Here is a 24248-nt window from a genome sequence, read left to right as displayed (position 1 = left end):
TTGATCCGTTCCGGTCAAGTCAAAGATCATTAGCGAAGACAAAACAATTAACGGTATTAGGCCGAAGTTAAATTCTGTATATCGTCGGCCCAAATCTAATATTTAGCCCATTCTATAAATTATAAGATGTGCTTGTTTAAGAAAACAAAAACTTAATTAAAGGTGACTGAAAACTTATAATTTAATTAATTAAAATGTACACTACAACTACAGATTAAACAAACAGTTTAGTTGAAAAAAAAAACAATTCCATGGGCTAAGCTGTTTTTTTTTGGGGGGGGGGGATTTTGATCATATAAATATTCTTTTTTTTTTGGTCAGTCAGTATACGTTATTAATCAAAAAGTATGAATTGTTATTCGTTACACTGAAACTCGATAAGAGATAACCATCACATTATTTAATCTAAGTTGACTCCCAATTTTTTGTTCCAGATTCATTCCACTCTCTGTGTGATATCAAGAATTGGTCTAATTCGGAATCTGATGTCGCTTGGATATCGTCATAGTTACATTTTGTCTTGACTTGTATAGCTATTTTATAATACTTCTACGCATGCTATTCTGTATGATTAAGGTTTTGACTCTCTGTAATGGTATCAATATGTTGTCATTATCATTAACTCATGGGCTCTAATTAATTATTAAAATATGATAATCTTACCTTTTTTGTAAGTTGTAATGTGTAATGTTTGTTTTGCTCGAATCCTTGTCTAGTCGTGGAATGCATGTCCCAGTTGCTTCTCTATTTTTCCAACCTTTAAAATTGTCCTTCATGTCTCAAAAACTTAAAAGCTGTACTCTTGAGTTTCTACCATTATATTGTAAGGTAATAAATCTATAATTTATTGCATCTGTAGAATGGGGTTTATTCCATATTGCTTCAAGCTCTAAAGTTAACATTTTTGTTTTTGCAGATGGAGTCAAGAAGAAGTAATGTCTGTGGAGAAACAGCTTGTCGGTTTTCAACTTCTTCAAGCGATGCTAAGGAACGAGCTGCTTCCATGCGAAAGCTCTGTTTCGTTGCAGTGTTATGTTGTTTGTTCATGAGTATAGAAGTTATTGGCGGCATTAAGGCTAATAGTTTGGCTATACTAACCGATGCAGCTCATTTGCTCACTGATGTTGCTGCTTTTGCTATCTCTATGCTCTCCTTGTGGGCTTCTTCTTGGGAAGCGAATTCGCGGCAGAGTTACGGGTTCTTCAGGATTGAGATTTTGGGTGCTTTTCTCTCAATCCAGCTCATTTGGTTATTCACTGGGATTTTGGTCTATGAAGCCATTACTAGACTCATTCAAGAGACTAATGATCATGTTGATGGTTTCTTTATGGTTCTTGTTGCTACTTTTGGTTTAGTTGTAAACATCATAATAATTGTTGTACTTGGACATGATCATGGTCATGGTCACGATCATGGTCACGATCATGGTCATTGTCATGGAGATAATGCTGAGCATTTGTTGGAGAAATCGAAGGAGAGGAACATTAATGTCCAAGGGGCTTATCTTCATGTTCTTGGGGATTTAATCCAGAGCATTGGCGTAATCATTGGAGGGGGAATGATTTGGTATAACCCTAAATGGAAAGTGATTGACTTGATCTGCACGTTAGTCTTTTCGGTTATTGTTCTAGGGACAACCACTAAGATGCTTAGAAGCATACTTGAAGTTCTAATGGAGAGCACACCAAGAGAGATCGACGCGAGGAAGCTCGAAAAGGGATTGATGGAGATTGAAGAAGTAGTGGCTGTTCATGAGTTGCACATTTGGGCAATTACAGTTGGAAAAGCTCTGTTTTCTTGTCATGTCAAGATTAAACCAGATGCTGATGATGGTTTGGTGCTTGACAAAGTGATTGATTACATATGGAGAGAGTATCGTATCAGTCACGTTACAATACAAATCGAGCGTTAAAACAACAACGCAAGCTCGAAACGGTTAAGCTCTCTGGGTTTCTGTCATTTTCGTGATCAAATTTCAATCTTTTTCGCTTTCTCGTGTGCTATATATTACATTGCTGTGACATATGCCATTGTTTTTGTTTTTTGTTTATGAAGAAGGTTTTTTTTTCTGGGTCCCGTGTTGAAAAAGGTAAATTGAAGGACATACCTTTATCTGAGATTAGGTCTTTTTGTTAACTTACTATAGAAGAATCTGAATCTTTAGGGTTTATCTTTAACGATAGGCGTACCAAAAAGAGTGGGGACATGTTTGTCCTGAGAGCAAGTAACCATAGCTCGTGTGTGACAGTAGCAACCATATCTCAGTACATAATTAATAAAAAAAAAGATCCAAACTTTCTTTGGAGTTTTAATTTTGTTGATAAGGTTTCTAAGGTCTTCGTTAACTATGCAAAGGCCGATTCTTTGTTTCTTTGTTACAAAATTTGTGAGACCGGATATGAATTTATCCGTTGGAAGTGAGATTTTGTAGACAAAATTGGGACCTTTGTTAGTACAAGACTGTTTAGCGCCGTAGAAGCCAAGGCATCAATAATAGATAAGATTCCTTAGTGTTGTTATATCTGTAGAGTCAACTCTTTTTAATCAAGATATTAGACAAAAACCCACACTTTCGAAACCTTAATTTTAGTCAAACTCTGAAATGGGTCAAATCATTAGAACCTGATGGAGGCAGCATAGTTTCTGTATAAAGTTTAGCTTTCTAAGCCATGAAGAAAGGAATGGTGTGGTGCGTAATGTATGATGATGATGATGTTATGGTATGGGGTATAGTGAAGAAAGGATGATTGAGACATCATGAAGAAAGATGACACAAACCCAATAGAAGCTCTCTTACCCATGACTCGTCCCTTTTTACCTTCTTCTTCTGTGTAATTTAGAATGTCCCCACAAAGTCTCTGTCTCCACTTCAAGACAAAACTGCCTCCACCAATAATCTCTCTCTCTCTCTCCCCTGCCCTGCTCAGCGCCTCAGCCTCACCAACTCTTACAGTACCCAAATACATCTATTATCTTACCCCTCTGTTTTTCTTACAGCTCCTCTGTTTCCTCTCTACTCAAAAGCTACTAAAAACTCACTGTTCTATATAAAGCTAACAGTTACAAGTCCAGAAAGCCTCAGAATCAGAAGAGAGTACATGAGTTTCCTCTTCTGCCTCTTTGGTGCTTCTTAGCATTTATTCTTACACATCATTACATAATAATACATAACAAACAAAAGCTCTCAAATGGAGAGGTTTCAAGGACACATCAACCCCTGTGTATGTATCTTTTGCTTAATTTAGGAAGCTTTCTCCTTCTTTCTTCAGTCTTCTCTCTTCTCTTGAATCATTTTTTCTATGCTCAGAGAAATGGACTTGCGTTTTCTCTTTTCCTAATGAGTCCAGATGCTTTGCATTCAATGCTTTCCTTGTTTGTTTTACAGAAAACAATAACAGTTCTGCAATCAATCTGTTTCCCTCTACTTTGAAAACATTCCATTTCCCCTTCTACTTTTGTTTATCTCTGAACTAAACTACCAAGTCCCAAACAAACCCACAGTAGAATCAAATGACACATCTTTTTTAAGTATTTCATTCGCCTCAACCGATAATCTCATTCCTCTGTCTTTCTTGCAGTTTTATGATCGACAAGCGGATGCGAGAAGCCTAGACGTTCAAGGATTTGCAGAAGCTCAAAGCTTTGCCTTTAAGAAAGAGGAGGAAGAAAGCTTGCACGATACAGTTCCATTTCTACAGATGCTGCAAAGTGAAGAAGACCCTTCAACGTTTTTGTCAATCAAGGAACCAAATTTTCTATCGCTACTGTCTCTTGAGCCACCCAAAGAGCCTTGGGAACTCGAAAGCTATCTTTCACACGAGGATCCGCAGTTTCAGTCACCGGTCCAATCCGAGACAAGCCGCATCTGTCACAACCCAATTTCAGCATCATCCATGGAAGGAGCAGCTTTATCAAGCCAAGAACTTCCCTTTAGCTTTAGCCAAACAAACATGATAATCCCTTCTTCTTCCTCATCACCACGCACTGCGAATTCAAGACGCAAACGCAAAATCAGCCACTTGTTGCTATCTCCAGAAATGACTCAAGAGAAGAGAAAAAGGAGGAAGAGTAAACCAACTAAAAACATTGAAGACAGAGAGAATCAAAGAATAAACCACATTGCTGTTGAAAGAAATCGACGGCGTCAGATGAACGAACATATCAACTCCCTCCGTTCCCTTCTCCCACCTTCATACATCCAACGAGTAATATGAACAAATAAAAAAATGGTTTCAAGTTTCAACCTTTAACCCTCAGAACCCCCAAAATCTCTGAACTTGCTTAGTTTTGGTTGTCCTACAGGGAGACCAAGCATCCATAGTAGGAGGAGCGATAAACTACGTGAAGGTCCTCGAGCAAATCATACAGTCTCTTGAGTCGCAAAAGAGAAGTAGTGGAGTGGAAAACGGAGTTAACGACCAAGCGACTAATAATCATCATCTTTCAGGCATTTCGTCGAGTGACTTGTGGACCGGTCACGAAGATCAAACCAAAATCGAGGCCACAGTGATACAAAACCACGTCAGCCTTAAAGTTCAATGCGCGAAGGAACAAGGACACCTTCTCAAAGGAATCATTTCACTGGAAAAGCTTCGACTCACTGTTCTTCATCTCAACATCACCTCTTCGTCTAATCTTTCTGTCTCTTATTCCTTCAACCTCAAGGTAACTAACTACTTTCCATTTCTTTCTATAAAATCTCAGTTTATAGAAACCAACATTGAAAAATGCAATCTTTAAATAGAAAAATTCATTTTTTTTTTTGTTTTTCTTAATTTCGCCGGAAACAGATGGAGGATGATTGTGAACTAGAATCGGCAGACGAGATAACGAAAGCGGCGCATCAGATTTTCGATATCCGACGATTTTGATTAACACATAAAAATAAAAATAAATATGTAAAACCCGAAATGATAATAAAAAGCTGACATATCTTTTTCTTTAAAAAATCATTGAAGTAGAGAGCACACTTTTTTTTTGTTTTCGTTTTTCGTTCTTTCGTTTTCCGACTGACGGAATTAAATTCTGTTTTGTTCGTATATTATTGGATTATTCTCGATCATGTTTTTAGGCTTTGGGTGTTTTATGGGTTTGGGTCCCATCTAATTAAAGTTTGACCTTATGTGTATTTATGATAATTCATCAATTATGGTTTGACCTCTGTCCTTATTTTAAGGGTTGACCATATATATGCTCATTGACAACAATATTAAAAAAAGGAAACCATTGTTTCTATAGTAGTTTGTTTTTTTAGTTTTTTATAATACTTTCGTAATGGGCACCAAGCCACCAACAAGCTTGCAATTTTGGAACTTTAAGCTTCTGATATTGCAATATAGTAATATACAATGGGGGAGGCAAATACTGTTGATCACGGCATCATCAATATCGAGTAACCGTTTCGAAATTTCAAGAGAGCGATAAGAAAACCCGAAAATGAAAGCCAGGAAAGTTTCTTCTGTACAATGTCGCGGTCGATTTTCGCTAAAGATGAGACCGACGATGCTGCAAGTTAGAGATGTAGTAGAGAATCCGCTTCTTGTCGTCAAGGGTTAATGAGAAAGGAGGGTTTAGGGATAGAGTCACTGCTTCCTCAATTATAAAGGAGAGTAGAAGAATTGCTTTCTTGTATAATGTTGCTGCACTTTCCTTGTTATTCAAATATTCTTCCGCCTGCAAAACCAAAGAACAAAAAAAAAAAAAAAAATGGATCCAACCCACAAAAAAAGTTTTAGTTTCCACGAAAGGATGAACCAAAGGTTTTTCAGGCAGTTTTTTTTGGGACAAAATGTTACAAAAAGTGAAAAAGATAGAAACTTTTCACTTACCCCACCACTCTTGCCGTACGCTAGTGCCTTCTCGTATACTGTTTCCATGGCGTCAGGCATATGAGTAGCAGCTGCAATGAAACGAAGGGTATGCATTCAGGGAATTTGCGCAGAAACCCACAAAAAAAAAAGAAGAGAATGCTCGGTTTAGGTACTGACCGCTTGTTTCGTTTAGTTGAGTTGAAGAATTCTCGGCCTGGTTAAACGCGGTAACAAACTCTTGTGTCACCCAAGTTTTAGCTAGTGCTGGTGAATTTAAGTCTGGAATTGAAGTCTCAGGAGCTGTGGTTGGATCTGGGTTCACTCTATCTTCTCCAACCGACGTCATCCAAGAATCGCATATCTCTAAAGCTTTTGTCCAGACAGCCAAAACGACGAGCGTAACAGCAAAAGACTCCTTTACCTGTCCTGCATTTCCCTGTATGCAACGGTATTAGAAGCTGTGATGTTATCATTTGAGACCCCGAGAAACTAGGAGTTTTAAGTTACCATCTCACGAGCTACTTCTGTAAGTGCTTCTGCATACTGATACAAAAGTTGGAGCTTTGTCGGAGGATGAACGATAGTTAACCGTTGTACTTCTGTTAACAGATATGATCCGCTTGCTGGTCGTGGACCTGACCCACCAGATAATGGTCTCTGTGCTTCAAGTGAACCTTTGTCGTTAGGAATCCCAGAATCTTGCAGTGATGTGTCGAAACAATCTGATGAACCTTCCAGTGAAGCAGAAGGACGGTTTACAAGAACATACTCTCTCTCTATGAGCTCAAGTGAGTCAAAAACTGCAGGCAAATGGCAACCGCAAGCGATCCTGAGCGAACTGAGCTTATATAAGCAATAGAGATAAGACACAAAATCCGCATAACAAACCTCCTAATTGATTTGAAGAGAATTGTCCCTCAGTATCTTTTCCAGTCTTCTCACAAGAGACGTGTGGCATTAAAATGTGAGATTTTGAGGCACTAGAGGAATTCCCGGGTTTGTAGACATTGTCTGCACTTGGTTTGAGTCGGTTTGTGCTACTCGGTTGTGCGGAGGGCAACGATGATGATTTCCCCGTAGAGGTAGTAGAATCAGAATGCTCAACACACGGCAATTGTCTGACAGCATTTGGTACGAAAGATGAAACGAAGAATTTAAGGGTTTTGATGGTTAAACAAAAAAAAAAAGATGAAGGTTGCGAGTGATTGAAGAACTCCAGATATTTAATCAAAATCTCAAGACATTACCTTGGCTCTTGAAGGAACTTGTGATGGAAGAACTCTCGGAATGTGAAGCGTTCAACTGCAGTAAAGAAAAAAGCCGTATATTTCCATGAAAATTTGAAATGATCATAAAGACAAGTAGACAAACAAAGAATCCTATAACAAGTACTTGGGTTCCGGCGTAGAAGACTTCTGCACAGATCAACACAATCCGGATGAATCTCCTTCGAAGCATCTTCAGGAAATTTCAGCTCAGTGTCTCTCACAATGTTGTTAAAAAGCTGTAGAGATCAGAACCCAAAGCATTACAAAGGCCACAAGTTCATTACAAGTTCAAGAGGCAATCCATCGGTTCAGGACAACGAACCTGCATGTGATTAGTACCATCAAAAGGTGGCTTTCCAGTAACAAGTTGAAACAAAATCGCACCAGCACTCCATAAGTCAGCCTGAAACATCCATTTCACAATTAAATAATGAGCCCAAAGAAAACTTTAAAATCTTTTCTCCAACTGATGAAGTTTCTTCACCTTTGCATCATACTTTTGGTTCTGAATAATTTCTGGAGCCATATACAATGGAGAACCACAAAATGTTTCCGCCATGCTCTGCGGTTGTAGAGACCTACCAAAACCAACATTACAAACCAAACCAAACCAAGACCTTTCCTCTAAAAGAAAACATTTTTGGAGATATGAGAACGTAAACAATACCTTGCAAACCCAAAATCTCCAATCTTTAGCAATGGAGTTTCTTCCTTGGACGATAAAAGTAAATTCTGAAAGGGTTTGAAGAAAACAGAACCATGAAAAGACTCTTATCGTAGCGGTTAAACTACAGTATAAGAGATTTTAGTTACCTGAGGCTTTAAATCTCGGTGGATAAAATGCTTCTCTTGAAGTACTTGCAACCCTAAAGCTACAAAACGCAACACAAGAACAAGAACAGAGATTCAAACATCAAACCAAATCCAAAAATGAAAACATGAAGAGACAAAAAAAAAACAGATATTTCTTTTACCCAATTGCCTCATAAAATGCTTAGCAACAGCTTCTGATACTTTTCCATGGAGATTGATGTACCCAGCAAGATCACCTCCACTACAATACTCCAATACAAGGAAGATCCTATCTCCAGTCTACAAAAGTTCGAGTCCAAAAACCACAAAAATCCCCAATTTCAGTATCAATTTCAGCGGAATTATCCAAAATCCACTCAGTTGCTAGATCAAATTAAACCTCGACAGCTTCGTAAAATCGGATGATGTTGGGATGATCGATGGTGCTGAGGATCGAAATCTCCTTGAGAAGATTATCTCTGACTTTAGGGCTAAGCAGTTTCTTATCAATCTCTTTCACGGCGACTTCTAAACCAGACGATCGATGCTTCGCTAGCCACACCACAGCGAACGAACCGGACCCGATTTTCGGGCCAAGTTCGTAGTCACCCACAAGTCGTGCCGCGTCCATCCGGGTTTTGGGTTTTGACCCGTTTATAATTTCGGATCCTTAGTTGCATCAACCTCCATTGTTTCTTCTACTACGACACAGATTTTAACGAACGATGATCAAACAAAACAAAGAAAAATCAAAGCAAAATTTTCCGGATTTAGAACAACAAACTGTTTTTTGTTAACAAAAGGAGACGATGTAAGTGATTGATTTTTATATATATATTACAGTAAAGCAATCAACTTATTGTGTTTTTTTTTTCTTCTCCTTTTTTTTTTAACTTTTTGTTTTGTTTTGTGTGTGGAGAGATTGAGATTTGGTTTTAGCTTATGAGCAAAGAGTTTCTTACTTGTACTTGTAGTCGAGAAGAAAGAAATTAAAAAAAATTGACGTCTTGGATCCAAATTCCACGAGGAAAGTACCTAGGAAATATCTCTGAATATTACCTTTTATAAACATTGAAATTTATTTCTTACCTTACAAAATTTGTTATATTTGAGTATGATCAAATCTAGCAAAACTATTTGTTATTTTTTTAATAGTTCTTTTAATTAGTTTCCCACAACAGATCTCAAATTATGGTTCATTTATATTCAATTATTGGATTCTATGATGATTATCTCAACGATTCAGAAGTTTGTTCCAGCATATTTCGAGATTTCATGAACGTCTGATTTATAATTTAATCGTTTATGAATGTGTATGTGAGCTTTCTTACTTTTAAGATTTGGACTCCAAAGAAAACACCAAAAAACAATCTTAGAAATTGAAAAGTTCAATTGAAAATAATGGTTTAATCTTTGTTGGGAATATTTTATACTTGGGCCCAAACTCAATCTAAGCAAAGATAAACCATTAAAAAACATAGAGAAGAAGAACTTTAAGGAGAACCATCTGAAAACTGAGAACAAACATAGAGAAGAAAACTTTTGTTACAACTTACAACCCAACGTTTCATGTAGTAGCTAACAATGATCTAAGATTCTGTACCTCGCAAGTTTTCATTGTTATAGCACATTATAACCGTAAATGTTATTATTGCGAAACAAAAACAGAAGGTATTTAACATTATAATAAAAAAAAAAAAAACAGACGGTAGAAAAATACACTTTTAAAAAGCGGGTTACAACTATATTGCAAAATGAAATGATATATTGATGTAGGCTTCGCTTTACAAAGCATGCTATAATATGTCACCTGTTAAAATGACATGTAAATTATTTAAATGAATAGTTATCGCTTATGATTCTGGATTACGAATGCAGATATATTTTTTCTTTAAGGATATGTTAAAATGATGACATATAAATAATTTAAATGAATAGTTATCGCTGTTGACTAGTCTAGAAAATCTTTTGGTACGGTTCCGACAACACGAAAATTAATCTAATCGTTTGTTAAACGCCACATCACCTTTAACCTGGCACAATCAGTGGGACCAGCTCTAATTATCATGAAATTTAAACATACTCACGTGGAAGGCAGGCCCGGCCCAAGTGGGTAGAGCAAAGGTGCGACATTCCATGGATCTAAAAATTTTGTAATAAAATTTTTTAGATTATTGGATCTATTTTATGTGTCTAAAAATTTTTTTGTTCTATTTATGGATTTAAATTTTTTATCTAAATTTTTTTTTTTCCCTAGAGTGGAAGATCACGTAAATTAACCACAAATAAAACCCATTACAGCCGTTTTAGGCCCATTTCTGTCTGGAAAGGAGGGATGAAGAGAGCGAGACCATCACCGCTACCAAACGGAGGAATCAGCATCACACGGGAGAGAACTCTGTCTCGTGTCGCGAGAAACATCGAAAAGGTCCAAAATTTTTGTGACCTTGTAACAGGTGCCACTAATGGGCTATCTGTTGGCCCATATTAATTGAACTTTTCCCATTTGGTATATAAATAATAGTTACAAAATGTTGCGATTGTGTTGGTGGGAGAAAGGAAAGCGACTAAACCAAAAAATACAATGATATATCAGACTTGTGAAGGGACAATGTATAGTCTCTTTGATCTTTATCTATCGTCTTTATTTGGTTGGACCACCCTCACCTTCCTCTTCATTACATCTTTCATGTGTAATTCTCACCTTCCTACTCATTACATCTTCCAGATTGAAACCTATCTCAAAAATTTTACAATAACTAAATCGTGCATTGAGTGAAGACGCGATATCTCGTATTTGGATCCATTATATGGTTTACTGCAATTTCTCGATTTTAGACTTTTATTTATCGTAGTTATATATATGTTGTAGAAGGCTCGAATAAAATTTCGAACCTTCAATTATTTCAGCCAATATCACATATACATCGACATTTTATTATAATCTTATGTTAAAAAGTAATTTGCAAATTTGCAACTCCATGTATCTTATATGTTATCACAGGTGCTTGTAGATACACCCATATATACATGTACATGTGGTTAATTGTGGAAACAGTCAATGAATAATGTGTAAATATATATCGAAAGGCTAGGATCATGACTGAGAAACTGACTTCTGCAGCCATTTCAGAGGTCATATATATACATATTGACGAATGACGGAGTGTATATGTATATGTAATGCCAAATTCACGTATGTAGCAACGATATGGAACAGTAAATGCGAATGTTCTTACACGTGTTATTATATTTTGAGATATATATATATATATATATGAAGTTTTATGTGAAATTGAAAATAATAATTATGACATATCCAATTTTGCATACAATTGAATCTTCCCTTTCAGCTAACTTGGATACGATTCCTCTGTATCCCCCTCTCCCCATACAAACCTACCCCACCGCGTCATATATTTTTGCATCTGTATTTTATTAATCCTATCGGTGTATATCTTATACTGTATATATGTTTTTTTTCTTCTGTTTTGTTTTTTTTTTGTTATTCTAATTTAAGGTCAATTAATAACACATACACAGCCAAATGCACTTTCAAAAGGTAAATCTAAGCACGTATGGTCATTGTATGTGTGCGAACCCTAAAAGTGGAGACTCAAGAGATGATCAAGTCAATACTAAAACTATTGTTATATTCATCGATCTATGTAAATAATATATATATATATGTAATCATAGCTGCGCTTATTCATATTAAAACAAATTATTATCTTTGAATAAAGTATCTCTTTTGAGTGTATTAGGTTATGCTATCACGTAAAAGTTCCTGTATTCTAGCTTCATATCCAAACAAATTGATAATGAGTCAAAAGACAAAACTAATGTCTTGGGTTCCATCTTCTTTTCAATGTAAGATTTCTTGATAATTTTTAGCTCGTTAGTCAATTTGTTTCCTATATATGCAATATTCGTGATGGTTAACACTAATCAATACGAAAAAATCAAACTAAAGTCGAACTAGACTACTAGTATACAAAGCCAATTTCGAGAGTATTGTGGACAAAATCAGTTCTCGAAACGGATATAGCTTTTGCTATCACAATTAAAGCTATTCGGAATTAGATTCCAAAGGTAAATAAGATATAATAATATATCTACATGAAACTTTTCAAGACCCATGCCATAAGTAAAGTTCTTAAAATAAATTTGTTTAAATTATCTAATTAATTAAATTAAATAGAAAACAGGGTTGGCTAGGGATAGAGCAAGAGTCCTAGACCCTGGGGGGCAAATGACAGTTGGAACATGTTGTCGCCATTATCGCACCATCCATCTTCCATTTTTATTATTATTAAAGAAATTGGTCCGCCTTTTATTTCACCACTACCCTCTTTGATTGCGACTTATCGTATTTATATACAGTCAAATTTTTTTTTTTCTATTTTGTTATTTTGCTTTCCTTTTCCTCCCCCATAATATGGTCGCGGTATGTAACATATGATACTAGATTTGGGATGTTATTGGAGAGTTGATTTATAAAAAATTTTAGAGTTTAAAATTTTATAGTTATTGGTTTGTATATTTTTATATTCTTAATATATTCATTTGTTATTCATTTAAAGATTATAAAAATCAATTGTTATTGATATGATGATTTTTATAATCTAATCATTGTTATTCAAAAAGTCTGCATTTTAATGATTTTATGATTCTGTTATAATCTAGTGTTATTAGTATAATGATTCTTTGTAATTTAATTCATAAATCATGATTCTCAAAATACTACCTATATCTTTTGGATTCTCAAAATCTGTCATATTAAAAAATTCTTAATAGATTGTTTAAATCCATAAAACTCTCTCTAAATTTTACAAATCCAACAAAACTCTTAAAAATTTGACAAATCTCATGATTTTTAAAATCAACTAAAATTTTCATAAATCCAACTCTCAATAACCCCCTTGATTAACACGAATATCGCATCGGTCTAAAAAAATCATGGACTACGTACATTTAATTATTATTTACTTTTTTCAGTGTTTTGATAAAAGATTGCATTTAATTATTTATAACAAAATAAAAACAAGAAACCCTAGTTCATTTACCTACGGTCTACACACATGCACATCTTAATCGACAAACCACTGTTTCCTCGTTTCCATAGTAATTCAACCAATCAACCAATTTTTTTTGCAAAGTCGTTTACAAATATAATGTAATTATCAACATTAAAGAGAAAAAATGGTAAATCAATCTGCAAAGCTTAGGTTTACTCTATTTGTAAGAAGTGGTCCTTACCCTAAAACTCTTCTTTTAACACTCATTTCACATACCTCCACACATACTTCCATAGCCAACCCCCACCATATTAGTCTCCATTCTTTTTTTCTATTAAACCGCATGATTTTTTTATCTATGAGGTGTATATTTTTCTGGGTCAGATATCACACCGGATATTTGTAAATAACTCTCTTTCTGAATCATATTTATAGAATTATAGATTGGTCCCGTTGCTACAAGGGTATATGCTTTGAAAAGGACGACGCTACGACGTCTCCTTCCTAATTTCCACCATTTCTATAAATTAAGCATTTAATCATTTTTTTCACCATTTTCAGATTCTAGAAATCCTTTGTTTTATTCGTCATTATTAATTTGCAGAAAATCAACTTCAACTGAGTTGAGAAAAAAAAATCATCTTCAAGAAATTCCACTGGCCAGCCGGATAGAGTAATATTTGGACCGATTAGTTAGTTTTTGTAAATAAATTCATTATGTGATTTCATTTTGGATGCATTATCATGAAATAAAGAAAATAAAGAGTGGGTGGGTACATATATATTAAAAGTCAATAAGTATGCACGTATAGGTGTAATATATATTTATTTAATTTCTGGTGAATAATCAAACCAAAAAAAATAACAGTTTATCGCCTGAAAGTTTTATGACCACTCAATTATGTAAACATTGTGAGATGAGAGTTTGGACCACATTGATAAATGTTCTTTCACCTACTCTTTAATTTTATTTTTATATCAGATGCATGAACTTTAACCTTTGTTTAAATCAAGCCTTAACTAAGATTTACTTAATTGATTATTCTCCCTTAACTAAGCCGAAATTAGCCATAGAGACATGAATGGTGCTTCGTCTCTTTCAGGACCACTTACCACGTACGTAAATAACGATAAGATTTAACATGAATTTACGTGAAATTTTTTTAAACAAACTTTTAATTTGTATTCGAAGGGGGTCATGTGAATGCCACGTGTCTTGTTCTAGAACAACATGTGTATTATGTAGTAATGTTTACGTGATGTCGGTCTAAAGAATGAGCCGTAGTGCTGTACACAAAACTAAAACTGTATCGGTTTTCGTTTTTTCATTTTTTGAGCATTTTATAATCTTTTTAACCAAATAAAAAACACATTTAATCTGCATCGCTATAAGTCTAGGATACTTTGGTCGGTCCACGAGAACTCACTATAATTTTTATTTTTCACGTGATAGGATATATATAGATTAAAGCGTGATTTATGCTAACGTAAAAATCCATTTCTGACCATTCAGCTTTGTTTAGCTCTCCTTCCTTTTTCTTGTTTTAGTCCTCAAAACATTCTTGATGTTTCAGTTTTGATAAACTAAATTAATTTTTCTTCTAACCAAAAAAAAAGTTAAATCATGCCATAAAAGTAGAGAGTAGAGACTAAGCATGACGGGTAAAACTTCACAGAAAAATAATTGGAAAAGGTACAAATCAGCCCACCATTCTCACAATTGCATATGGTGATGGATCACATGCATTTTAATTTCGTTTTACATGTTCGAGGAGACAGAAGACAATACTCCGTAATACATAGAATATTAATTAAAAATAATATATTAGGCACAACAAATATTTAAAAATAAAAAACAATAAACGGAATCTAGCTAGGTTCGTATTCTGTAATCATAGTTTCCAAAAGAGATGGGTTTGAGTTTAAGTCGTCAGGTCCTAACTTTTCTCTTATAGTAATCTTGTTAATTAGGTTCAAACTAGGGAGCCCAAATAAACATAGTATATAACTATATATCTGTCTATTGTACATAAGTGTATATATATATATATATATATGTAGCCAGTAATATTGTGATTGGGATAACAGAAATGATAATTAATGTGTGAGTGTGATTAGCAGAACAAAAGAATCACTTATATGTTTTCTAACATGTCTGTGTTACAACATTTGTAAAACATATACGTATGCAGATACTTGAACAAATGTTTTTTTGTGGTTGTTAATTAACTTATGCATACACATATATAAATGAGTTGTCCACTTTTTATATTTTGAATTAATTACTGTAATTTTTTCCCTGTAAATAAGTTTCTGGACAAACAAATAAAAAGTCAACAGTAAAGACCAAAACTATAAACCAACATGTCATCTTGTCCTTGTAAAAGCAAATTGAGGCAACCCATCCCAAAAAGCCTTACCACAGACCTCAATAATTAGCATTTATTATTCTCTGTTCATTAAAATCCAATAGTCTTCTCTATAGTAATCTTTTAGATTTTTTCTCTTCAAACAAAAACAAATATATTCCTAAGCCCACATTATCATCTATTTCTCCTCATATCCCAACACTTTATTATATAATGAATATTATGACAGGTTGGCCAAAAAATATTTCCGGCTTGGTCACACTGTATCGTAATGTAATAGATGAATATTATTTTTAAGGACTACTATTTATGCTTAAATTTCTAAAATTACCTTTTAAAATTCTTAATTTTCTCAAAAAAATACCAAAAGAAAATTAAAAAGGGGTCTCTTAAACTTTCAAGAATTGCAAAAAATTATTTCCAAATTTAAGAGAACCCTTTAATTTTTCTTTTTGGTATTTTAACCTTTCTTGTTTAAATAATCACATTCCAAAAACAAAAATAATCTTCTCAACCAAAATAACTAAATAACATTTATCATATTCAAATTTTAACTACACATGATTACTCATATTTACTTAACTCTTATTATAAATGATTATCATCTAGATCGTTTTCTCATTTCATATTTTTTAGCTCGCTCTGAATGATCTACCATATTATATTGGAATTAAAAAATATGATACACATTGATTTTCTTTTTCTATATGAAATTTTCATTGTTATGAAAATGAACCACTGGACAAATTAAATTTACTCTTTGCATTTTCAGAATGGTATATAAATCAAAACATATATTATTAAAAAAGGCCAAAACAAATGAATGTAATAACGAATTTGTATGGAGAAAAATGAAACGAGGATGGTAGAAAAAGGACAAGAAGCTCACATGAACAGAACCAGATTGTTCATGGGTCCCCTCTCTCTCTCTCTCTCCTCTCAGCCCATATCTCTTTCAATCTCATATTACATGATCTCTCTCTCTCTCTCTCGCTCCTCCTTTGCCCTTCAGAGATGTTCCTAATTAATTTCTTTTCTTTTCTTGGAATTGAAGAGCTTCTTGCTCCATAAACAGTAGAGAGAGAAGGCTTCAATAGAGAGAGATCAGAAAGAATCGTGCTAATCAGTGAAGTTAGGCAAAAAAAAAACCCACTTTCTACTTTTGTATAATTAGGTCAATCTCATCCACCACCATACTCTTCTCTCCTCCATTCTCCTCCTTTTTCTCAATTCCGAAACTAGGGTTCCATTTCTCTCTATATCCACTCTTTCTTGTGTTTGTGTACCCAAAGATTGAATCTTTAACTTCAAATTCTCATCGAATTGCTCTCAAATCGAATGGAGAGGAAGTCAAAATCCGGAGAGATCTGAGATTGATTCCCTAAACAAGAAATATGAATCCAGAAGAAGAGAAACCTGTGGAAGAAGCTTCTTCGATGGAGAGAGAGCACATGTTCGACAAAGTAGTAACACCAAGCGACGTAGGGAAACTAAACCGACTCGTGATCCCAAAGCAACACGCAGAGAGATACTTCCCTTTAGACAATTCCTCAACAAACGACAATAACAAAGGTTTGCTTCTAAACTTCGAAGATCGAACAGGAAACTCATGGAGATTCCGTTACTCTTACTGGAACAGCAGCCAAAGCTATGTCATGACTAAAGGTTGGAGTCGTTTCGTCAAAGACAAGAAGCTTGACGCTGGCGACATCGTTTCTTTTCAGAGAGATCCCGGTAATAAAGACAAGCTTTACATCGATTGGAGGAGACGACCAAAGATTCCCGATCATCATCATCAGTTCGCCGGAGCTATGTTCCCTAGGATTTACTCTTTCCCTCATCCTCAGATGCCGACAAATTACGAAAGTCACAACCTTTATCATCGATTTCAACGAGATCTAGGAATTGGGTATTATGTGAGGTCAATGGAGAGGAGCCATCCAACGGCTGTGATTGAATCCGTGCCGGTTATGATGCAAAGGAGATCACAAGTGGCTGCTATGGCTTCATCAAGAGGAGAGAAGAGGTTAAGGCTGTTTGGAGTGGATATGGAGTGCGGCGGCGGCGGCGGCGGCGGAGCAAGTGTGAATAGCACGGAGGAAGAGTCGTCGTCTTCCGGTGGTAGTATGCCATGTGGGAGCGTTTCTATGGCTGGTGCTGGTTCTCTTCTCCAGCTGAGGTTAGTGACCAGTGATGATGAGTCTTTAGTAGCAATGGAAGCTGCAAGTGTTGATGAGGATCATAACTTGTTTACAAAGAAAGGAAAGTCTTCTTTGTCTTTCGATTTGGATAGATGATGATGATTATGAGGTTAATCTCTATTTAAATACACATTATATATGATAATTATACATATTATATATATGTGACACAAGGGTTTCGTTCAAGATTCAATGATAATATCAAGAAATAACATGTTCTTTAATAAATCGAATTTGGTTCTAGCATAAGTCTTTTTTTGTTTTTTAATTCCGATTTGTTCTTCAAAAAAGTTTGAAACTTTTCCTCAATGAGTCTCCTAGTAGCTTTGGTGGGTCACAGTATAACAGAACATAAACTTTGGATAGGGATCAGTGTTAAACTTAAAATCCATGTCCCTCTGGTCAGAAACTAATCAGAAGATATGGGCTGTCTTAGAAAAGTGAAAATGTATGTATATGTATTTATATTTATAATATGTAACTGCATCATTGTGTGTATAATGACATTAAATGGTTATTGAACTTTTTACTTTGTTTAGTTTATTTGATATGGCTGCTGTCCTGTTACTGCTGCGTTTCTGAAGCCGTTGCTGCTGCTTAATTAGTCAAGCAGATTTTGCAGATTGCAGGAGATGGGCAGAGACAAAACTGGATATTTTTAGTTTACATCTCACACAATTTTTATTACAGTATAACTTATAATAATATATAAAAGAATAGTTTTTTGATGTGGGTAAGATTGAAAAGATATGATCTGTGTCACATATATTGCTGATGCGTTAATTGTTACAGAAGTAAATGATTTTTTTTTTCGGTTCTTAGTTATTAAACTGGTTTCTTTATCCGGCTCATGTACAGCTCACACATACACACACCCATATGTATATATATAATATTAAGATACACGCAGGGGGTGTTAATTTTAGGTCTTGTTCGGTGTGTTTAGGCGTGTGGTTATCTCCTTTAATTGCATCCCATTGGTGGTATAAAGATTTTTAGCTAGGAATAAAATAATTTTTAACAATTAATTAATTACAATGTGATGATAACTAAACTCATCTACACGAATTTGATATGTATATGTGTCCATGTGTTTTTTCCCATATATATAGCCACTATACATTAATTAGTATCATTAAAATCTAGGGCTTATATCTAGCTAGTTCCAAGATAAGTTTAAGATGCATTGTGATACGTATAGATTTGTAGACAGTAGACCCTTAGTGGATTGATCATAGATCAATTAAACAAGATCTCGTTCAAGCTTTTCACGAATGATACTTAACAAAAGAAATCTAGAGCTTTTGGATGGATTGAAATAAATTTTAGCTATGTCAACAGTATTTGCCTGTTATAATTTTTTTAAAAAATTAACCGAGCCATGAGCGCATGCAGAGATGAGAGATAACATGAAACACTAATATAAATTAGCATTTGTTTTTATAAAGAGTTCTGTCTAATATGTAAATAATAACAAAAACAACTAAAGACGTTATTTCACCATATATGATGTTTTTTTAAAAAGGTCATTTATTTATGTATATGTATATGTATGTTATAACATAAGCGTGTGTGTTCTTTAGCAAAAAAAAAAAAACATAAGCGTGTGTGTGTGCTTCTATGCGTTTTGCTACTTTCGTGAGGAACCTAAACTTGAAAAAGAGATACGAAAATATATAGATAGATTTTTAACATTTATAGTTCGTTAAACTAAGCAAACCAGGAGCATGTCAGCTAAAGTTAAGAGCCTATACATACTATAGCTGTGATAAAAGCCATCGAAATCAGCGAGGGCTATATACCTATAGATCACATAATAAAATCATATTATTATTACCTATATGCGAAGAGCAGATGAGATATTAGACTAAGCTACGAAAAAATGGTGATGATGATAATGATAACTATGGGAGATGAGCCACGTCTCCCCCAAAGAAAATAAATAAAAGAGAAATCAAATCAGTATAAAATTGAAGGCATCCCGTGGCGATACATTAATTTAATAAAATTTTAAATGTTTTCTTAGCATCCTACTACTTTTTAGTGAGCAAACATGAGATGTGAATTTTTCTTTGTTTCCAATCTTTTGTATCCAAGATTCCGATCTTTAAGCAAACAAATTAACTAGATTTAACCAAAGAAACTGATAATTAAAGAACATGTTTTTATTGGGGAAAAATATGTTTTGTGTTGTTATAAAGATTCGTAGAGTGACATAAATCTCTGGTTTTTGTGCTGTCAAAAAGAAAAAACAGCCTGAGTATCCACGATCAAGACTTTGTTTCGAATTCTCATGTCACCAGCACTATGTCAATCGTCTGGATTTTCTTTTTGTAGTAATACCACGTTCATGAAGGTTTTATGTACTACTTATCTTTGGTTGACCAAAAAAGAAACAGAAACAGAAGTATTCAATCAAACCAATGACTGTAACATTTGGAGCTCAAGCAGAAAGAGAACCATTCAAGTGAACCGATGATTTGAAACATTTAGCTGGAGCAATGGAGGAAATTATTCACATTTGCGTGGCTACTCCGTGCATGTCTACAAGTTATTTTTTGATTTCTACCATGTCTAAAAATGAAAATCTTTTATTATGCTCAATCCATGGACCAGGTCTCAAACCATATTACTACTATCAATGGCCGATCCATGAAATATTGTGACAGGTTATTATTATTTTTCTGTTTTTTTTTTAGGAAAAATCAAACGAAAAAGAAATCCCAAGATTCATCCTTTAAAGGAAACAAAAAAAGGAAATTGATGGTGTTGAGGTATAATTGCATAATCATAAGCCAAGACGTGATTTAGCACACAAAGCAAAACAATAACACAACAAGGCAATCCATTAGAGAAAATCTACTCAACTTACACATACAAACACCATTCTACGTGTGATCTATAGAGTCATGAATCATCTCAAACACATGTTTTCTATAAAGTATGACAAGAAAAAAAGCGACAAACGAATTGGGGTAAATTCCTTCTCTAATCCGCCATTAACTCTGGAGCTCAGAAAACACCAACGAGAAGAGAGAGTCCGAGCAAGAAGAGCCAAACAGTATGAATCAATAACAAAGCTTGGCCGGGAACAGAAGCACTTCCGGCGTTACCTGCGTCGCAAGCCCCAGTTTTGACTACACGAGCGCCATGGCACGCTGCGTCGGGACAACCGCACCAGTACGTGACTCCATCGGCTCCGCAAACTGGATCCGCCCGGAAACAATTTATTGGACACCCACCCGGATCCGAAACCCTGGGGCAAACATCGCCGCCGGATTTGTCCGGGAGATCATCCGCAGCTTGTAAGCCGATCAAGCAGAAACACAGCAAAAGTAAGGGAATGCTCAGTGTGAACGACGGCATCTCGTGAATTTGATTGATTCGAGAGATTCTAGAAAACTAATCCTTCCGAAGAAATTTCGTAGCGAAGGGAGAAGAAATTTCCGATTAGCGTTCCAAGTGTCAGGAACGAATGAACCCTAATTTGCGGAGATTTGGGGATTTCTCAGAGTCAGCGTAACCGTGTTGTTTGAATTGGTGGTACAGCTGGCCCACGCACTGAGCCAAGTAGACAACAAAAACTACGCGCAGTTTTCAATCCAAACCATCAAACGTCACGCTGTTTCGTACCACGGGGGCACAGTGACAATCTCTCGGTTTCCTCGTTTTGACGGTCCATCAATTTATTTTGACCGACATTGAAAAAAAGGAAATTTCGTACCGGTTTAAGATACTCTGCTATTAAAGATCTAAGAATTTGAAGTTATACAAGCCCATTAGTCTAATTTGTAGTTGGCCTCCCAAGTTTATACTGTGCATCATGTCCAGAGAAAAGAACCGTTTCCGTGATGTCCTGAAATATATGTTGGCTTCATCGGTACTCTTATGCTTAAAAGACTTGGCTTAAGGTTCACTGTGAATCCAAATGTTTATTTGAGGATGATTATCTCTTGCGGCATATCGTCATGCCATCACCGATTGGTACCTGATGCGAAAAAAAGGGTGAAAAATCAAAATCATGGGCTTGGAAGAGCTCGTTGTACTGGAAACACAAAGCGATGGAATCCAAAAAAATAAAAGAACTCACCATACTAATGCTTATGCGTTCATCAGCCATTAAGTTTTCGTTGAAATTCCTAATGCTGATGGTCTTTGCATCATTGACCTGTTGGAATTCATCGTTATAAAATTGTGGTCTTCATCTCATTGGAGAATCTTTTGGAGCATTTTTATGGTTAAGAAGCATACCATAGGATCAGCAACTCGTCCGTGCCAAAGAACATTATCCATCACAATGAGTCCACCAACCCTGACCTGCGTCAACAGAGATACAAACTGCTAAAGCTAACTTTAACCCTATGGAAAAGAGACTAGCCTTATGATCTTCGTCTTACAAGTTGAAGAAGCAATTCGAAGTAGTCCTGGTACATCCTCTTATCCGCATCGACAAATGCAAAATCATAGCTGCAAATACGAAAAGCTTGAATGAATTTCAAGTAGAGACACCCTCGACACTAATATGAAAGAAACCTCTTGTATCAACCTGGATCCTTCACCGTTCTGAATCATGGATTTCAATGATTCTGCTGCAAGACCATGTTTCACATTAACCTGACTAGAGTAAACAAATCAAAGAATCATGCAGTTGCTCGTAATGAATCGACAACAGAGCAAAACACATGTTATAAGGGGTTTCAAAGAGGCCATATGTACATTGAGAAATTTTTTTACAAACAGAGTGTTTGCTATTTACAAGATAAGATACAATAATTCGGTCACAACACAGCAAACGAAAAAGAATAAAACAGCAATGTTTCGTGCCAAAAAGAAAAACATCATAATTTTTTGAGATGATTGAAAGATTTATTTTTTTTGGTCTCACCTTGTGAGAGACTCCGGCAAGCTCATAGTACCGCTTAGCAACTTCAAGAGAATTAGAATCCCTTTCACAGGCAACAAGACATCCGGATTCCGGCAGAACCAACGCCACGGCCAGTGATGAATATCCCTGTCGAAAACAAAATCTTATCATCCTTTGTCACAAGGAACTAAATTGAGCCAACATAACAACGCTGAGGAAACTCATTGGAAGAAGATTAACACCGTGTAAACACCGACTTCAATACACTTTTCTGCTCCAAGAATCTGCACAAGCATTGCAAGCAATTGGCCCTGATCAGGAGATACCTGCAGCCAAATATCAAATGTAATTTACTAGAAAGTTAGCTTGGTCGTGACAGTAACAAAAATAGCATTGTCCATTCTTCCAGCTTAAAATCTTGTTCACCCCAATAAACCAACAAAAACTAATTCAGATTCAAAACAAATAGCATAGTTTTGTAACCATTAGAAAGAATCGTAATCCTGGGGGAAATTAGTACCTGCATTTGACTACCTCGCATTTTGGCAGTCTCTTCCCGAAGTTTCCTAAGAATCTAAAAGCAGAATCAAGCAAGAAGCTAAATCAGAACTAAAATCCTTAAACCCTGAGAAAAGGAAGACGAAAACCAAAGCAGAGGAAGAGTTACAAACCTTAGGCTCGCGAACGTTGGAGAGGACATAGTCGTAAATGCGAGGAGTGAGACTGATAACCTGTTTGTTTCCGTACTTCTCGTCGTCCGCCACAACAAAAGGGGCCGTCGCCATCGAGCAGTTTCCGATAAGCCGGCGACTAAGTTTCAAACTCCTGACGACGGAGACGGTTGGCCGGTTGAGTAAAGTATCGGCCGTTCTAATTAACGAAATTGAGCATCGATTCATCGCTAAACCGGTCGCCATCTTCTGCGGCTCCGCAAAACGGACTGAGAAAGGAGGCGATACAAATCCTCTGTGAGGCGATACAGACTGGATTGTTATCTGTGTCTGCTCCAATCAACCGGGTCGGGTCATAATGTTGAACCGGGTCGGCCGCCGTACTATAACCGATTTCGCGCGATGGTAATTGGGTACATTAAACACAGGAATTGCTAGTTAATAAATTAACATGAAATTGCGTATAAAGCCCTGAACATTTAAAATCTATCACAGGTAGACCGTGACATTATTTTTTTTTGAAATAACCCTATTTGGCAACAAATAAATATACCTTATTAACGAATTTTTTCGTAAGTTTAGTAAGTTAAGATTAATATGCATATTCCCTTTATTAATACATATGTATGTTTCATTTTACTAAAATGAGAAAGTACATTTTTCATAAATTTGCGGACTTTAACTAATTTGAATCTGAATTAATAAGAAGTATTATGACTACAAATACAAATCAATATATTTACAAACCTCAATCAAGTGATATCTCTTCTTGACAAGAGCTTACAATATCAAAATTCATATTAATCTTGTAGAAGATATAGAGCTGTATTAAAAAATTTGGGCTGACTAAAAAAACTCAAAAAGAACATATGCCAATCTCCGATTTGAGGCAACAAATGAAATATTGCTAAGCATAGACGATTTTTTGTATATTTATGTACTTTCCTCTGTGAAGAGATGATTACGACAAAGCTTATTTGTGAAGGATACTTCTTTTGACATGCGAGAATAAATACCTGTGGTAGAGTCTAGAGAGTGATGGAATAGAGGAATATTTGGTTCCTATCGTTTAGATAAAATCTGTTAAAATCATCCATATAATCCCAGATATTGTATAACTACTTTGGCTTCATATAGCCACGTAAATACTATAATACCTTTAAAGGGAAATTTATCAACATTCAGAGAGTCCTTCCAAATCGCATGACAAACAAATCGATATTTTAACAAGTTCATACAACAAAGATTTAAATAA

The 24248-nt window shown here is 35.3% G+C and overlaps 6 protein-coding genes across 7 annotated transcripts; 3 read left to right on the top strand and 3 right to left on the bottom strand.

The window, feature by feature from the left end:
* The first annotated feature begins 916 nt into the window (after positions 1 to 916).
* Positions 917 to 1912, top strand: LOC18020304 (metal tolerance protein A1). The gene has a single exon (XM_006402364.1). The coding sequence runs from the start codon at positions 917 to 919 to the stop codon at positions 1910 to 1912; it is 996 nt and encodes a 331-aa protein (XP_006402427.1).
* A 1082-nt stretch (positions 1913 to 2994) lies between these two features.
* Positions 2995 to 5065, top strand: LOC18019854 (transcription factor bHLH67). Of its 2 annotated transcripts, none has more exons than XR_002899904.1 (4): positions 2995 to 3221; positions 3579 to 4205; positions 4286 to 4665; positions 4791 to 4878. XR_002899904.1 is itself a non-coding variant. In XM_006402363.2 (4 exons), the coding sequence occupies exons 1-4, from the start codon at positions 3189 to 3191 to the stop codon at positions 4869 to 4871; spliced, it is 1104 nt and encodes a 367-aa protein (XP_006402426.1). In that variant the 5' UTR covers positions 2995 to 3188; the 3' UTR covers positions 4872 to 5065. The 2 variants fall into 2 exon arrangements, 1 of the variants encoding a protein (XP_006402426.1); XM_006402363.2 differs by having other exon boundaries at positions 4303 to 4665; positions 4791 to 5065.
* Positions 5066 to 5304: 239 nt separating this feature from the next.
* Positions 5305 to 8740, bottom strand: LOC18019853 (serine/threonine-protein kinase ATG1a). The gene is made up of 13 exons (XM_006402362.2): positions 8271 to 8740; positions 8053 to 8170; positions 7892 to 7950; positions 7746 to 7810; positions 7563 to 7656; positions 7401 to 7481; positions 7203 to 7314; positions 7058 to 7112; positions 6699 to 6928; positions 6318 to 6610; positions 5988 to 6246; positions 5829 to 5899; positions 5305 to 5673 (listed from the first exon to the last, which is right to left on the bottom strand). The coding sequence occupies exons 1-13, from the start codon at positions 8499 to 8501 to the stop codon at positions 5485 to 5487; spliced, it is 1857 nt and encodes a 618-aa protein (XP_006402425.1). The 5' UTR covers positions 8502 to 8740; the 3' UTR covers positions 5305 to 5484.
* A 7472-nt stretch (positions 8741 to 16212) lies between these two features.
* On the top strand, positions 16213 to 17701 carry LOC18019852 (B3 domain-containing transcription factor NGA2). The gene has a single exon (XM_006402361.2). It carries the CDS (start codon positions 16652 to 16654, stop codon positions 17552 to 17554), a length of 903 nt encoding a protein of 300 aa, XP_006402424.1. The 5' UTR covers positions 16213 to 16651; the 3' UTR covers positions 17555 to 17701.
* Positions 17702 to 20227: 2526 nt separating this feature from the next.
* Positions 20228 to 21011, bottom strand: LOC18019851. Its single transcript, XM_006402360.2, has one exon. The coding sequence runs from the start codon at positions 20822 to 20824 to the stop codon at positions 20471 to 20473; it is 354 nt and encodes a 117-aa protein (XP_006402423.1). The 5' UTR covers positions 20825 to 21011; the 3' UTR covers positions 20228 to 20470.
* Positions 21012 to 21118: 107 nt separating this feature from the next.
* LOC18019849 (O-methyltransferase MdmC) lies at positions 21119 to 23391 on the bottom strand. The gene is made up of 9 exons (XM_006402359.2): positions 22994 to 23391; positions 22843 to 22896; positions 22565 to 22648; positions 22344 to 22469; positions 22005 to 22072; positions 21856 to 21925; positions 21710 to 21775; positions 21549 to 21626; positions 21119 to 21446 (listed from the first exon to the last, which is right to left on the bottom strand). Exons 1-9 carry the CDS (start codon positions 23237 to 23239, stop codon positions 21405 to 21407), a joined length of 834 nt encoding a protein of 277 aa, XP_006402422.1. The 5' UTR covers positions 23240 to 23391; the 3' UTR covers positions 21119 to 21404.
* Between the last annotated feature and the right edge of the window lie 857 nt (positions 23392 to 24248).

Source organism: Eutrema salsugineum, unplaced genomic scaffold (assembly GCF_000478725.1).
Source record: "Eutrema salsugineum unplaced genomic scaffold, Eutsalg1_0 scaffold_19, whole genome shotgun sequence".
NCBI classification, from domain to species: Eukaryota; Viridiplantae; Streptophyta; class Magnoliopsida; order Brassicales; family Brassicaceae; genus Eutrema; species Eutrema salsugineum.
Note: the sequence above shows the minus strand (reverse complement) of the source record. Positions and strands in the feature narration are given on the sequence as shown.

Bases quoted from the DNA above. Each gene is read 5' to 3' on its own strand.
- LOC18020304 (XM_006402364.1), top strand. From the start codon at position 917: ATGGAGTCAAGAAGAAGTAATGTCTGTGGAGAAACAGCTTGTCGGTTT.
- LOC18019854 (XM_006402363.2), top strand. From the start codon at position 3,189: ATGGAGAGGTTTCAAGGACACATCAACCCCTGT. The intron at 3,222-3,578 runs GTATGTATCTTT...TCTTTCTTGCAG, and splicing joins AAGGACACATCAACCCCTGT to TTTTATGATCGACAAGCGGA. The intron at 4,666-4,790 runs GTAACTAACTAC...CGCCGGAAACAG, and splicing joins CTTATTCCTTCAACCTCAAG to ATGGAGGATGATTGTGAACT.
- LOC18019853 (XM_006402362.2), bottom strand. From the start codon at position 8,501: ATGGACGCGGCACGACTTGTGGGTGACTACGAACTTGGCCCGAAAATC. The intron at 7,315-7,400 runs GTTCGTTGTCCT...TGATCTCTACAG, and splicing joins ATGGTACTAATCACATGCAG to CTTTTTAACAACATTGTGAG. The intron at 6,611-6,698 runs GTTTGTTATGCG...ATTTGCCTGCAG, and splicing joins CTCTTCAAATCAATTAGGAG to TTTTTGACTCACTTGAGCTC.
- LOC18019852 (XM_006402361.2), top strand. From the start codon at position 16,652: ATGAATCCAGAAGAAGAGAAACCTGTGGAAGAAGCTTCTTCGATGGAG.
- LOC18019851 (XM_006402360.2), bottom strand. From the start codon at position 20,824: ATGCCGTCGTTCACACTGAGCATTCCCTTACTTTTGCTGTGTTTCTGC.
- LOC18019849 (XM_006402359.2), bottom strand. From the start codon at position 23,239: ATGGCGACCGGTTTAGCGATGAATCGATGCTCAATTTCGTTAATTAGA. The intron at 21,926-22,004 runs GTTGATACAAGA...TCGTATTTGCAG, and splicing joins CAGAACGGTGAAGGATCCAG to CTATGATTTTGCATTTGTCG. The intron at 21,447-21,548 runs GTGAGTTCTTTT...TTTTCGCATCAG, and splicing joins AACGCATAAGCATTAGTATG to GTACCAATCGGTGATGGCAT.